The 14,028-nt window shown below is 43.9% G+C and overlaps 1 protein-coding gene across 1 annotated transcript in view; it reads right to left on the bottom strand.

The window, feature by feature from the left end:
- The window catches only part of DNAH9 (dynein axonemal heavy chain 9), a 486,803-nt gene that overhangs the window by 431,338 nt on the left and 41,437 nt on the right, over nt 1-14,028 (bottom strand). The window contains exons 7-9 of the mRNA XM_064271783.1: nt 11,009-11,176; nt 9,552-9,668; nt 2,464-2,614 (exon numbers count right to left, since the gene is read on the bottom strand). Coding sequence (XP_064127853.1) covers nt 2,464-2,614; nt 9,552-9,668; nt 11,009-11,176 — 436 coding nt within the window. The remainder of the gene's footprint in view (nt 1-2,463; nt 2,615-9,551; nt 9,669-11,008; nt 11,177-14,028) is intronic.

Here is a 14,028-nt window from a genome sequence, read left to right as displayed (position 1 = left end):
TAGTTGTCAAAATTTAACAATTTTGAGATTTCATTAAAAAAAGATCAGAGTTTCTAGCTTTTCTAGTAAAATTAGAATATCTGGCAACAGTTAGTTGCTATTTCTCATTATCAACTGGAGCTGAATAATGGCCGCTTCCTTTAGTTTACTATGGACCACACCACTCCCTATTGTCTTATGCTCAGCCCAGGTCCATTATTCTTGTTTCCTGTTTCATTTCTGTGGTTGGCAAAATTCTAAGATGACCCCAATGAACCTCACCCATGTATAACTCCCTCCCTGCTAAGTGTGGGTGAAACCTGTGAATATGATTAGCTGCCACTCCCGTGATTATGTTTTATGGCAAAAGAGTGAAAATCCTGGGTATGTCTGATCTAGTTAGGTGAGCCCTTAAAAAAGCAAAGAGTTTTCTCCAGCTGGTTGTGCAAGGGGAAGTCAGAGATTTGAAGCACCGGAAGGATTCGGCTTGCCACTCTTGGCTTGAAGATGGAGGGGCCCACGTGACAAGGAATGTGGGCAGCCTCTAGGAGCCGAGAGTGGCCCCTGGCTGACAGCTAACAAGGAAACAGGACCTCAGTCCTACAATCACAAGAACTAAATTCTGCCAACAAGAATGAGCTTGAAAGAGGATTTTTTCTCCTCAGAGCCTCCAGACAAAAACTCAAGGCTGGCTAACACCTTGATTTCAGTCTTGTGATACCCATGCTAACCTACAGAACTGTGAGCTAATAAATGAGTGTTGTTTTAAGCCGCTAAGTTTGTGATAATTTGTTATGCAGCAGCAAAACTCTCATAGCCTCTAAGGCATTGGAATTTTTAAACTCTGTATTCAACTGTAAGAAGTTATGATGATGGTCCTACATAAGGCTGGGGCCAAGAGGTTTTCTCGGAATGATTTCCTCAGTGGAGGCAATTCTTTTTTTTTTAAATTTTATTGTGCTTTAAGTGAAAGTTTACAAATCAAGTCAGTCTCTCGCACAAAAACTTATATACACCTTGCTACATACTCTGATTTCCTCTCTCCCTAATGAGACAGCCTGCTCTCTCCCCCACTCTCTCTTTTCGTGTCCATTTCATCAGCTTCTAACACCCTCTACCCTCTCGTCTCCCCAGTGGAGGCAATTCTTAACTACCAACTATGAAACCCATTTATAAACATAGCGGTCCTGTTACACTGCTACTTAAAAACCTTTGATAATTCCCCCTTGCTTGAATAATGAGTTCCAAGTTCCTTACTAGAGCACTCAGGGCACTTCACAATCTGGCTCCAGCACCTACCTGCATGGCCAACCTGATCTCCCTCCACATACCTGCTTGGCTACGGGCATTCTGACTGGTCATTCCACATTCTCTCCGCCTCTTGGTTTAAGTGGCTGTTGCCTCTTCTCTCCAGCTAACAATTCTCCCACCTTTCGTGACCTGGCTCAAGGCGACCTTCTCCACAAACCCTTCCTTGAATCTCCCACCCACAATTCATCCAGTTTTGTTACAATTTTTTATAATTCAAGTCAAGCACCTCTCACTTTCCCTATGCTCTATTCTTAGCTGTGCTCGTAACTGTCTACCTGGCTTGCTCCTTGAACGACCACCTTTTAGTATTAATTCTTTTCTCTCTCACTCTGACCGGCCACTGCATACAGTGTCTACAATCATGCCTTGCGTATAGCAAAGACTCAAGAAGGGTTTATAAATCTGAATGGAACTTTTGTTTGACTTTCAAACAAATAAGACCAGGCCTATAACACGGGGCTTATAAGAATTGTAGGAGTCCCTAAGTGGCGCAAACAGTTAAGGTGCTCAGCTGCTAACTGAAAGGTTGGTGGTTCGAGTCTACCCACAGGTACCTCAGAAGAAAGACCTGGCAATCTACTTCCAACAAATCAGCCACTGAAAACTCTATGAATCACAGTACTTCTCTGACACAAGTGGGGCTGCCAGGAGTCAGAGCTGACTCAACAGCAACTCTTTCTTTTTTATATATAAGACTTGTAATTAAAATGGAGACTTCACACCTTATCATGGTCCTGTCCTTGTCAGGCTCCTTCTGGTTTCTCTGACCAGAAGCATGGTTGCTATGGCATTAGGAGGCATAAGAAACTTTTCTCAGGTGTGTAAAAATCTAGTGTGGAATGGAGGTATGTTGAAGATTAACCAGTGTGGCAACACGGATCGATGACTATCTCATACACACGTCGAGGTCTCAGCTGACCAGTGGTGGTCAAGCCTTCACTTCTCTGGTTCAGCCTCTCAATCCCAGTCGCAGATACAAATAAATTCACATTTCACTGACCTCTGCAATTACCTCGGCTGCTCTGGAATCTCAAGCAAGAGTTGGCACTTGCTTTTCTTGGGGAATGTCACAGAACCATACAAGGACAGTTAATAAAACCAAAAGGGTGAGCGCCATCCTTCACAGTAACAGGACGCTACACCCAGTGTAGGACTCCATGCAACCAGGCTTACCAAGTTCTGCTTCCTCCTGGACATGCTGGTTGTAGATCATCCTCACCACATCCAGGTCTTGGCTGAACATTCTGATGAGGACCAGGTATTTATCACACACATCTTGGGCTACTAGTGGTCTTTCGAGGAGGTTTCCTGCTATGTCTAGCAACTGCAAAGAAGATGGAGACAGAAGAGCCAAATAGGTACAAATTCAACCTTTTTCGTTGTTGTTAGCTGCCATCAAGTCATCACCGAACTCATGGCAACTCCATGCACAAAAGAATGAAATGCTCTCCAGTTCTGCACCATCCCCAAGAACAGTTGTTGATTGGACTGTTGTGATCCACAGGGTTTGAACTGGCTGATTTTTGGAAGTAGATCCCCGTGCCTTCCTTTCTAGTCTGTCTTAGTCTGGAAACTGCACTAAAAACCTGCTCATTTTCATAGCAACATGCAAGCCTCTGGTGACAGATGGGTGGTGGCTATGCATGAGGTGCAGTGGTTGGAAATCAAACACGGAAGCTGAGAATTCTACCACTGATCCACCAATGCCCCCTTAAACCTTTCTAAGGTTACATAAATCTTGTTTCCTGGTTTTCCCTTCAAGAGGGGTTAAAATCTTTACTGTGAACTGGATCAATAATCATTTATATATGGATATTTACAGTCTCCTCCTCTCTCTGGCTTCAGAGGGAGACTATTATCTATTGGGTCAGTTACCAGGCATTCTTTTGTATTAAGAACCTGGATAAAGGGGAAAGCAATGAGAAAACTAAAAATGTCAGAAAGGTTAAGTTGATCTACATAATAAAGAAGTAAAACAGAGAAAGAGGGTGACAATGGAGAAGGAAAAAAGAAGCTAAGTGGGCTGGCTGGGTGTTGGGGAGAGCTGGTGGACTGAAATTTGAGAGTAGGAGCAAGAAAAGTTTCAGAGAGCAGCTGCCCTGAGAGTAGCAGTAATGCTGAGGATAGTTGGAAGACGCTTTTCCATGCATTAAACTGCCTTAATCCCTTGGAGAAGGAACCCTGGTGGCATAGTGGTTAAAGCTCTTGGCTGTTTACTGCAAGGTTGGTGGTTTGAACCCATCAACTGCCCCATGGGAGAAAGACGTGGCAGTCTGCTTTTATAAAGATCTACAGTTTTTTTTTTTTTTTTTTTTTTTTACAGCCTAGGAGCCACCATGGGGCAGTTATATTCTGTCCTACAGGGTCGCTACAAGTCAGAATTGATCCAGTGCCAATGGGTTTGGTTTTTTTCCTAATCCCTTAGTGTTTTCTGGAGCAGCTGAATTAAGACGTGAAACGCTTTCAATTACTTTCTGGTAGTTGGATTTGCTTCTTTGATTGTGAGGATACTCGGAGGCTAAGCCATGTAGGGCTCCAGCTATATTTAGCATATATCAATACTCTCCCTCTAAACCTGCCTTCCATTGTAACCCCTTATCTCTAACCTGTGCTTTAAGTCAGGGGTCAGAAAGCTACAAACAGTGGGTTGCCCAATCTGCCCAAATCTGGCCCATCATCTTTGTGTATGGGTTTACATTTTTCAGAGTTCAAAAATATAATAAACAAAGAAGACTATGTGACTGAGTATACGTGACCAAGCCCTAAAATATTTATAATCTGATCCTTTAAAGAGGAAGTTTACCAACTCTTGCTTTCAGTCAATGATTACGATAGACACGTTGAGGTTATATTACATAGCCTAAAAGTGGAAGCTGAGTTGATCTCATCTACCTAAGAGCTCATGCTTTCTCTCTTACCACCACTTTTCACCTTGGACCATTCTCACTACTTCTTCCACATCACTGTCTTCCAAAGCCTGGGTTGGGGGGAAAGGACAAGCTCCATAAGCTCATTAACATGGACTTGGAATCTAGACAGTTCCAGGAAGTCTTGGAAGTTTAGGGTCATGACTTGTGGGATGGCTAAGTGTAGAGAAGGGCCACATATGGGGCTCTAGCTTGGGGAGTTTCCCAAGTCAGACAGTTTGAGCTGCTTCTCATTCATGATTCCAACATACCCTAAATAAAAATAAAAGTAAACAGTTGTCATCAAGTCAATTATGACTCATGGTGACCCCATGTGTTTGAACCACCAACCTTTTGTTTAGTAGTTAAGCACCTACCCAGGGACTTGGCCAAAGATACTCTAAAGCCTCTCTAAAGGACTTCAAATCCAACCAAGGGCTCTAAAACCACCCTTTCCTCTACAAGAGATTCTCCAGATATCTCGATCTAGAAGAAAGTAGCTCTACTTCAATGGAGGCATCAGATAAGTCTCCATGGACTGCAATGGCTTAAATCTCTTGTTGAGAAACTACAGAGGCATGGGCTGTGGGACCACTGGGGCCAGTCTGTATCCTCTGATTCAGGTTCTTTGACCTGGATGTACCCTGTCTGGCCATGCCTGCTGTGGTATACTGAGTGGTTGAAAGATCTTACAGAAATAATAGGAGTACTTGGAGTCAGGTGGTCTCTTGGCTCCTACTGCCCAACTCTGGAAAAGCACTTATTTATATGAAATTATATCTCTTAGAGCTTTTGCTTTGGAGGAGGGAAGAGTTTTCTTGTTGGTGAGATGACCAAAAAGAGAGAAACAAAGCCTGGTTTTGTTTGTAGTAGGCATGGCGGGTGGTAGTTTACCTACCAAGTTTTGTGGACTAGACTGAAAGTCCTGTTGAGGAGTCAGAGCAAGAAGATAAAGGATCTGCTTTGATGAGAGCCCTTTGAGACTTTAGATACAGGGAGTGCTGCTTCAGGAACAAGGTGGCAGGGGGTGGTACCAAGTTGGAGACATCTGTACTTCTGCCCAGAACCCTACCCCACCATGAAATGTCAAGGATTGAAGTTTTTGGAGCCCAGGGAGATATGTCCATGGTATAAACATACATGCTGTCATGGTGGGGACCCTCAGAATGACAACAGTTAGACTCTTTCAAATGTTTAACTTCCTTGGGTAGATAAAATTTACAAGGGAGACTGTAGACATGCATCTGGAATACACAATGATTTTTAGAGAATACACGTGAGGTACCCCTTTGGGGACTCCTTGAAATCCATGCTGCAAAATGATTTATAGGAGGGGCAGGGCTGGAAAACCTCAAGGGATGTATGGTGTTCTGATTTCTCAAATTGTCTACATGGTAGAGTCCCAATTATCCATGATAGTTCACAGCAAATAGGATAATTTTGAAGACATATGTGAGTGCTTTCCTTGGAATTAGTTCAAATGCTTGGAGAGAGGAACCCCAAAATCTTCTTATATGAGTTATGGAGGTCAGGTACTTGTTAAAGGTTGTTTTCTCTGGCACATATGGATTTCCTAGTATTCTAGAATAGCATTGGTTTATCCCACTAGCGTTAAAGCGTTTCCTACAAATTTCTTCCAGTCATCCAGTCTATGTTTGGACATTTTCAATGGCTGGATATTTACCACTTCCCAAGGGTGCTCTGTCAGTCTGTCATACTTAGGTGGCTTGTGTGTTGCTGTGATGCTGGAAGCCATGCCACCAGTTTTCAAATACCAGCCGGGTCACCCATGGTGGACAGGTTTCAGCTGAGTTTCCATCCTCACCAGATGGAATACACAAGGATCAAATCAACTACATCTGTGGAAAGGGACAATGGAAAAGCTCAATATCATCAATCAGAACAAGGCCAGGTGCCGACTGTGGATCAGACCATCAATTACTCATACGCAAGTTCAAATTGAAACTGAAAAAAATTAGAACAAGTCCATGAGAACTAAAGTACAACCTTGAGCATATCCCACCTGAATTAGAGACCATCTCAAGAATAGATTTGATGCATTGAACACTAATGACCAAAGATCAGACGAGTTGTTAAATGACATCAAGGACATCATACATGAAGAATGCAAGAGGTCATTAAAAGGACAGGTGAGAAAGAAAAGACCTAAATGGATGTCAGAAGAAACTCTGAAACTTGCTTTTGAATGTCAAGTAGCTAAAGCAAAAGAAAAAAATGATGAAGTAAAGAGCAGAACAGAAGATTTCGAAGGGCGGCTCGAGAAGACAAGTTATTAAGGTGACATGTGCAAAGAGCTGGAGATAGAAAACCAAAAGGGAAGAACATTCTTAGCATTTCTCAAGCTGAAAGAATTGAAGAAAAATTGAAGCCTCAAGTTTCAGTACTGAAGGATTCTATGGGGAAAATACTAAAAAATGCAGGAAGCAACAAAAGAAGATGGAAGGAATACACAGAGACACTATACCAAAAAGATTTGGTCAATGTTCAACCATTTCAGGAGGTAACATATGATCAGGAATTGATGGTACTGAAGGAGGAAGTTCAGGCTGCACTGGAGGCAATAGTGAAAAGCAGGGCTCCAGGAACAGACAGAATACCAACTGAGATGTTTCAACAACAGGATGCAGCGCTGGAAGTGCTCATTCATCTATGCCAACAAATTTGGAAGACAGCTATCTGGGCAACTGACTGGAAGAGATCCATATTTATGCCTATTTCCAAGGAAGTGGATATGCAGAATTTCCAAATATGGAAATTACCAAACAATATCATTAATATCGCTTGCAAGCAAAATTTTGCTGAAGATCATTGAAAAGAAGCTACAGAAGTATATCGACAGAGAACTGCCAGAAATTCAGGCCTGATTTAGAAGAGGATGTGGAACCAGGGTTGCCATTGCTGATGTCAGATGGATCCTAGCTGAAAGCAGAAAATACCAGAAAGATGTTTATCTGCATTTTACTGACATGCTAAGCCATTCCACTATGTGGATCATAACAAATTATGGATAATAAATACCACGGAGAATGGGAATTCAGGAATACTTAATTGTGCTCATGAGGAATCTGTACATGAATCAAGAGGAAGTCATTCACACAGAACAAGGGGACACTGTATGGTTTAAAGTCAGAATGAGGAATCTGTACATGAATCAAGAGGAAGTCATTCAAACAGAACAAGGGGACACTGTATGGTTTAAAGTCAGAAAAGCTGTGCTGTGCGTCAGGGTTGTATCCTTTCACCATGCCTATTCAATCTGTATGCTGAGCAGATAATCCGAGAAGCTGGGCTATATGAAGAAAAACAGGGTATCAGGACTGGAGGAAGACTCATTAACAACCTGCGTTATGCAGATGGCACAACCTTGCTTGCTGAAAGTGAAGAGGACTTCAAGTACTTACTGATGAAGATCAAAGACCACAGCCTTTAGTATGGGTTACACCTCAACATAAAGGAAACAAAGATCCTCACAATTGGACCAATAAGCAACACTTTGATAAACAGAGAAAAGATTGAGGTTTTCAAGGATTTCATTTTACTTGGATCCACAATCAACACCCATGAAAGCAGCAGTCAAGAAATCAAAAGGCACACTGCACTTGGCAAATCTGCTACAAGAGATCTCTTTAAAGTGTTGAAAAGCAAAGATGTCATGCAGAGGACTAAGGTGCGTCTGACCGAAGCGATGGCGCTTTCGATCACCTCAAATGCATAGGAAATCTGAACAACGAATAAGGATGACTGAAGAAGAATTGACACCTTTGAATTGTGGTGTTAGAGAATATTGAATATTGAATATACCATGGACTGCCAAGAGAATGAACAAGTCTGCGTGGAAGAAGTACAGCCAGAGTCCTCCTTAGAAGCAAGGATGGTGAGACTGTGTGTCACATACTTGGACATGTTGTCTGGAAGGATCAGTCCCTGGAGAAGGACATCATGCTTGGTAAAGCTGAAGGTCAGTGAAAAAGAGGAAGACCCTCAACGAGTTGGATTGACACAGTGGCTGCAACAATGGGCTCAAGCATAGCAATGATTGTGAAGATGGTGCAGGACTCGGCAGTGTTTCGTTCTGTTGTATGTAGTGTCACTATGAGTCAGAATGGACTTGATGGCACCTGACAACAAACAACAACAAGGGTGCTTATTCTATCTTTAAGCAGCTTTGACAGAAATCTCTTTCCTGTATTGAAGCAAAATCTGCCTCCTTATATCATGGTTCTAATTATTAATGCCTTACAGTACAAGTCTCTTCATAGTTTATAGAAGATCTATTATGCTCCACTAAGTCTTCATGTCTCAAAGCTCAGCATTCTCAGTTGTCCAACCCTCATCATCCTAGTCATTGTCCTAAATCTCATCCTCCATACTCCTTGTTCCATCTCCTCTGTGTGAATAGGGCAAGAGCACGTCTTCTTATTCTGGTTATTTCTAAGTTCCATAATCCTTTACCTTGTAAGTGGTTTGCTTCAGCTTGAAGCAAGCTAACAACAACAACACATTGCCATTGAGTTGATTTGGCCTCATAGTGACCCTACAGAACAGAGTAGAACTGCCCCACAGGGTTTCTAAGGCTATAATCTTATTGGAAGCACACTGCCACATCTTTCTCTCATGGAGCAGCTGGTGAGTTCAAACCGCCAACTTTTTGGCTAGCAGCTGACTGCTTAACCACCGCGCCACCAGGGCTGCTTGAATCAAGCTAATCAAACCGTACCCAAACCCACTGCCATCAAGTCAATTCTGACTTGTTAAATAATGATTGTGTTGCAGAGCCATGGTTTCAGGATGATAATCACAATAGACTTTCTCACTTTTGATGGGTACCCTACCAATCAGAATATGGAGCCCAAAGAGGGCATTCCAGAAGAAATTTTCTTTTTAACGGTGTTTTTACATTGTCATGTTTTCAGAAAAGCATAAATAATCAGAATGAAAAGTCCAATTCTGCACAGTCCTCTGCCTTAGGACACTCACAATGACTTCTCTACCAGACTTATGTTGTGGTTCTTATCACCATGGAGTCAATTCTGACTCCTGGAGATCCCAGGTGTGTAGGGTAAAACTGTGCTCCAGAGAGTTTTCCAGGCTGTGATCTTTCAGAAGCAGATTACAGGCTTGCCTCCCGAGGTGCCTTGGGGTTTCGAACTGCCAGCCTTTCAGCTTGTTGTCAAGCATTGAACCATTTTGCCACCCAGGGACTCCTAGCAGACTAATAAGAACAATTAACATTTGCAGGAATAAAGTAGTTGGAAGACAGACTGTCCTTCTCTGACAAGGGTGGGGAAGGTATCAAGCACGGACGGGGCTGGCTACTTCCCTACTTGTACAAACCTTAAAGGCGTGCTCCAAACCAGGCACATCATCAAAAGCCTGAATAAAGACAGTCCCCAGTCTTCGGTCAAGATCTTCTACTCTCCGGTTAAATTCAGAGATGTCATTTTCAAATTCCTGGAGAGATACCACACATAAACAAGAATAAGATTATTTTCTGAGAGCCAATCTCAATATGCTCTTTACTATTAGCCTTTGTAGCAGAATTGGTATGACCTCAGATTTATTTTAATTTTCTAAAATTCACCTTGGTGTGATTTAGCTTTTAGATGTATGAAGAGTTACCCTGTTTTTACAGCATTTTTCTCCTAGACACTCCAGCAAAAATGGAAAAGGGAACCAAGTGTGGAGTTAGTACTCCTTCACCTCCCTTTTCAGGTCCCTCTCTTCCGTTTTCCAAAGCCCCTTGTCCCTCCCTCACCCACAGTGGCAGCTCATGCCACCCTGAAAGCCACCTTGGCAACAAAAAGTGCCTGCAGTGGGGCTATTCCAGCATGACTGACTTCTTTCTTCCCTCCACTAAGTCAAAATGCTATTTTTTCAGCATAACTGAACTAATCTAGCCATAAGCAGGCAAGTCATCAAATTAAATAAGTACATACTATTGCTTCTAAATACATCTTAATTAGTTAAGACAGCAACTAGCCATCGTCCCTAAGCTTGCTTAATTTAGCAAGTAAAAATACAGGGTACCCAGTTACAGCTGAATTACAAACAATGAATCATTTGATAGTACAAGTATGTTCCAAATGTTGTATTTTATTTGGCCACCCTAAGTGTGTCCCCTGCGGTCAACTGATTTTTGATAAGGGTGCTGAATCCATCCTGCCGAGACACCTGGATTTCCTATGTTCCCTTACATTCCTTCTCCAGTAACTCTGCTACTCCCTTCTCAGGTCTGTTTCTGCACTTGTCCTCTTTCTGCTTTCTTTCCCCTGTGGGCTTACACTCACTGGCTGACCTTGTCTTAGGTTATAGCTTTCCCAGGCCACAGGTGAGGTGTGGGATCTTGTGTCCTGGTGCCACAAATGCATCTTCGGCCATTCCTCATCCTGAGGGCTCCCCTGGGGGCCAGGATCAGGTCAGAAGAACTAGGCTACAGCTTCACTGACCTTGCCCCAAGACACGAGTAACATTCTGCTTGGTGTGCCTGGCCTTCACAAGTCAGTCTCTGCTCGTAGCTTGAAGGCTTTTGAAGGCGCAGGGCAGCCACAGCCACCACCACAACCCCATGCCATCTCAGTGTCCCCAACACCCTGGGAATCAGTCGGAGCAGCCCTCCCTGCTCTTTCTCCTGACACAGAGAGTGTTAGGAGTGGGTCTCCACTGACAGAGCCGCTGGGACCACAGAGCCAAAGGAAGTGCACGGGGAAAACGTGAGTCAATTTACCCAGACCCCACGGCTAGAGGGCACAGCAGAGAGAGAAGGCTGATGAGTTAGCCCCTCCAGGTCCTACCATGCGTTGGGGGTCCAAGCAGTCATAGGAGGACTCTGAAAAGACCCTGTACATATCCTGAAATTCATCGTACATTCTCCGGACCTGCTGACTCAGGGCATTCCCTCTGATGCTGCTAAACTCAAGCTTCTCCAGTTTGTGGAAATCCAAGGTTGTCCTCAGAAGATCCTGTGGGGACAATTCACAAAAGAGTTTTAAGAAATGATAACAGCAGATGATGCTCAAACTAATATGAGAAGAGCTGGAATCATATGGGGGTGTTGGTTGCTTAGGAAAACGTGAAGCTCGACTAGTTGTGTAACCTTATTATTAGCCTGGGTTGATATAAATAACTCTTGGTTAAACGTGATAACAAAGCAAAGAGAGTACAGATGAATAAAATTCACGCGTGTGCGTGCGCACACACACAGACACAAATCAAATGTATGGTTCAGCCTCCATCTGTGCTTTCCAATAAATAAAAAAATATAATAATGATAAAACTGTTTATGTGATTGGTGGCTGTACCACCAAGTTTTTACAAAATCAGTTTCAAATGGGCCATGTTATCTGGTTCTAGAAAGACAGCTATCTTAGAAGACAGTGACAGGAAAGCGGATCTGCCCGCTAGTTCCCAGGACACACCCAGAGGGTGACACCAACATTCTTAACCACTATTTCTGCCAAGAAGAGGAATCCCCTGCAGTGTGCCTTTGCCAAGTGTGCACAGCACGTTATACAATTATTTAATGTCTTTGGGTTCAGGTTCTTCCTCTGTAGCAGGATAGTAATAACAGTCACCTCATGGCATTGTTGTACAAGTTAAATAAGTTATCACAGGCCTAGGGCTCGGGCCAGTGCCTGGCGCACAGTAAATACGCAGTAAGTGCTTCTGATGGTCACTGTTGTTGATGGTGGTGTGGCAGTGTCCCCGCTGTGCTCGGAAATGAATGGCAGGTGGACAACACAGCTCAGGATCCTTAGGGAAGAGACCCTCTGAAATCAGTGGAAGCCCATGTCACCTCTGGTGGGGCTGGGGCCTCCTGAATATGTCTAACATGAGAGATTACATTTATCTCTCATGAGAACCTACCTAAAATCAGAACACCTCCAAGCCAAGATGTGCTTCCCTTTACCACTTCCAATCTATGTCCACACCCCTTCAACGGGAAGGAGAAGGATAAAGGTTACCTTCGTGGCATTTTGGCAAACACTTGGTGCTGACCCCTGGTGGGGGTCCTCTACCCTGAGGGCAGATTCGAAGGCAAGAACAGGCAGCACCACGACACCAATGCTGTAAAGTTCGGTAGATTCTGCGTAAACCACACCAGTTGCCATGAAGTCTCTGACTCATAGTGATCCCATGGGTGTCACAGTAGAACTGCTCTACAGGGTTTTCAATGGTTGATTATTCAGAAGCAGACTGCCAGGTCTTTCTTCTGACACACCTGAGTGGACTGGAACCTCCAATCTTCCAGTTAGCAGCCAAGCTCTCACCATTTGTACCACCCAGGGACTCCAGATTCTGGGTAGCATCCAGGAAATTTCCCTGCTAACGGCCACTGCTAAGATGGACCCGTCAGGTTATTGAACGGCTACCTGAACTCCCGTTGCTGAGAAAGCAAGCCCGGCAGCACTCACCAAAGCACTGGGAAACGCTGAGGAGTGGCCAACTGTCCCTGCTTTACTAGAAGGACACCAGCGCAGCCTTGGGCAGCCACCTGCCAGTTCCCACCACGCTGACTCAGACTCATGGTGACCCCATGTGTGGGAAACGCTGAGGAGTGGCCAACTGTCCCTGCTTTGCTAGAAGGACACCAGCGCAGCCTTGGGCAGCCACCTGCCAGTTCCCACCACGCTGACTCAGACTCATGGTGACCCCATGTGTACAAAGTAGAACTGTGCTCCGTAGGGTTTTCATGGCTGGGACCTTTCAGAAACGGATCACCAGGTCTTTATTCCGAGACACCTCTAGGTGGGTTTGAACCACCAACCTTTTGGTTAGCAATCAGGCACTTAACCCTCTGAGCCACCCAGGGACTCCCGGGCAGCCATGTAACAGCCCCGTCTTGTTCAGCGGCACTTAGGCATGACTGGCAGCAAGTACCTGAAATGAGGGAGAAGAGAACAGGAAAGGCAGCAGCACCTGCCAAGGAGGAAAAGACACACCAAAACCAAGGGGCCTTGCCACCCACCCTGGGAAGTGGAGAAGGCTTGATTTTTAAAATGTTGAACTTTATATGCTAGGGAGAGAACATGAATTTTATTTAAATAAAATTGACTTAAATAGTAATTCAAATCTCTCACAAGGTGCTTCGCTGTGATCAGTTTTATATGAGAAGCAATTTTGTGCTGGGTAACGTAACTTTAATGTGCATTCTTCCTAATTCCGTGGATGTCGATTTGAATTTTAGGAACTGCTCTCTAAACAGTTGAAAAGACAGATGCGTTTTGATACGTTGGATTATGTCAGAAGACGAGACGATTTTGCTAAACTGTTGTATTTCTCAAGAATACTTGAAGCATGTTTTATTATTATTATTTTTGTTTTTGTGGCCATTGGAGGTTCATTCATCTGCAGTCTAATTGGTAAATGATAGGTACTAGGAAATACTTATCTAATTATCCTATTTTAGGAGAGCAGGGCAATGGTGGTCCGGGGGCAGAATTCTTGCCTTCTGTGTGGGAGACCCAGGTTCGAGTCCCAGCCAACGCACCTCATGCACAGCCCCCACCCGTCTGTCAGTGGAGGCTTCCATGTTGCTATGATGCTGAACAGGTTTCAGTGGAGCTTCCAGACTAAAATGGACCAGGAAGAAAGGCCTGGAGATCTAGTTCCAAAAGTCAGCTGGTGAAAACCCTGTGGATCACAACAGTCTGATCCCTGGCAGATCGTGGGGATGGTGTAGGGCTGGGCAGCATTTCAGTCCTCGGTGCATGGGGTTGCCATGAGTTGGGCCGACTAGACGGCAGCTAACAACATTTTAGGAGGAGCTCTGACTACTGAAAATGGTGGCTATTTACATCATCTTATCTAATTT

Source organism: Loxodonta africana, chromosome 18, assembly GCF_030014295.1.
Source record: "Loxodonta africana isolate mLoxAfr1 chromosome 18, mLoxAfr1.hap2, whole genome shotgun sequence".
Classification (NCBI taxonomy): domain Eukaryota; kingdom Metazoa; phylum Chordata; class Mammalia; order Proboscidea; family Elephantidae; genus Loxodonta; species Loxodonta africana.
Note: the sequence above shows the minus strand (reverse complement) of the source record. Positions and strands in the feature narration are given on the sequence as shown.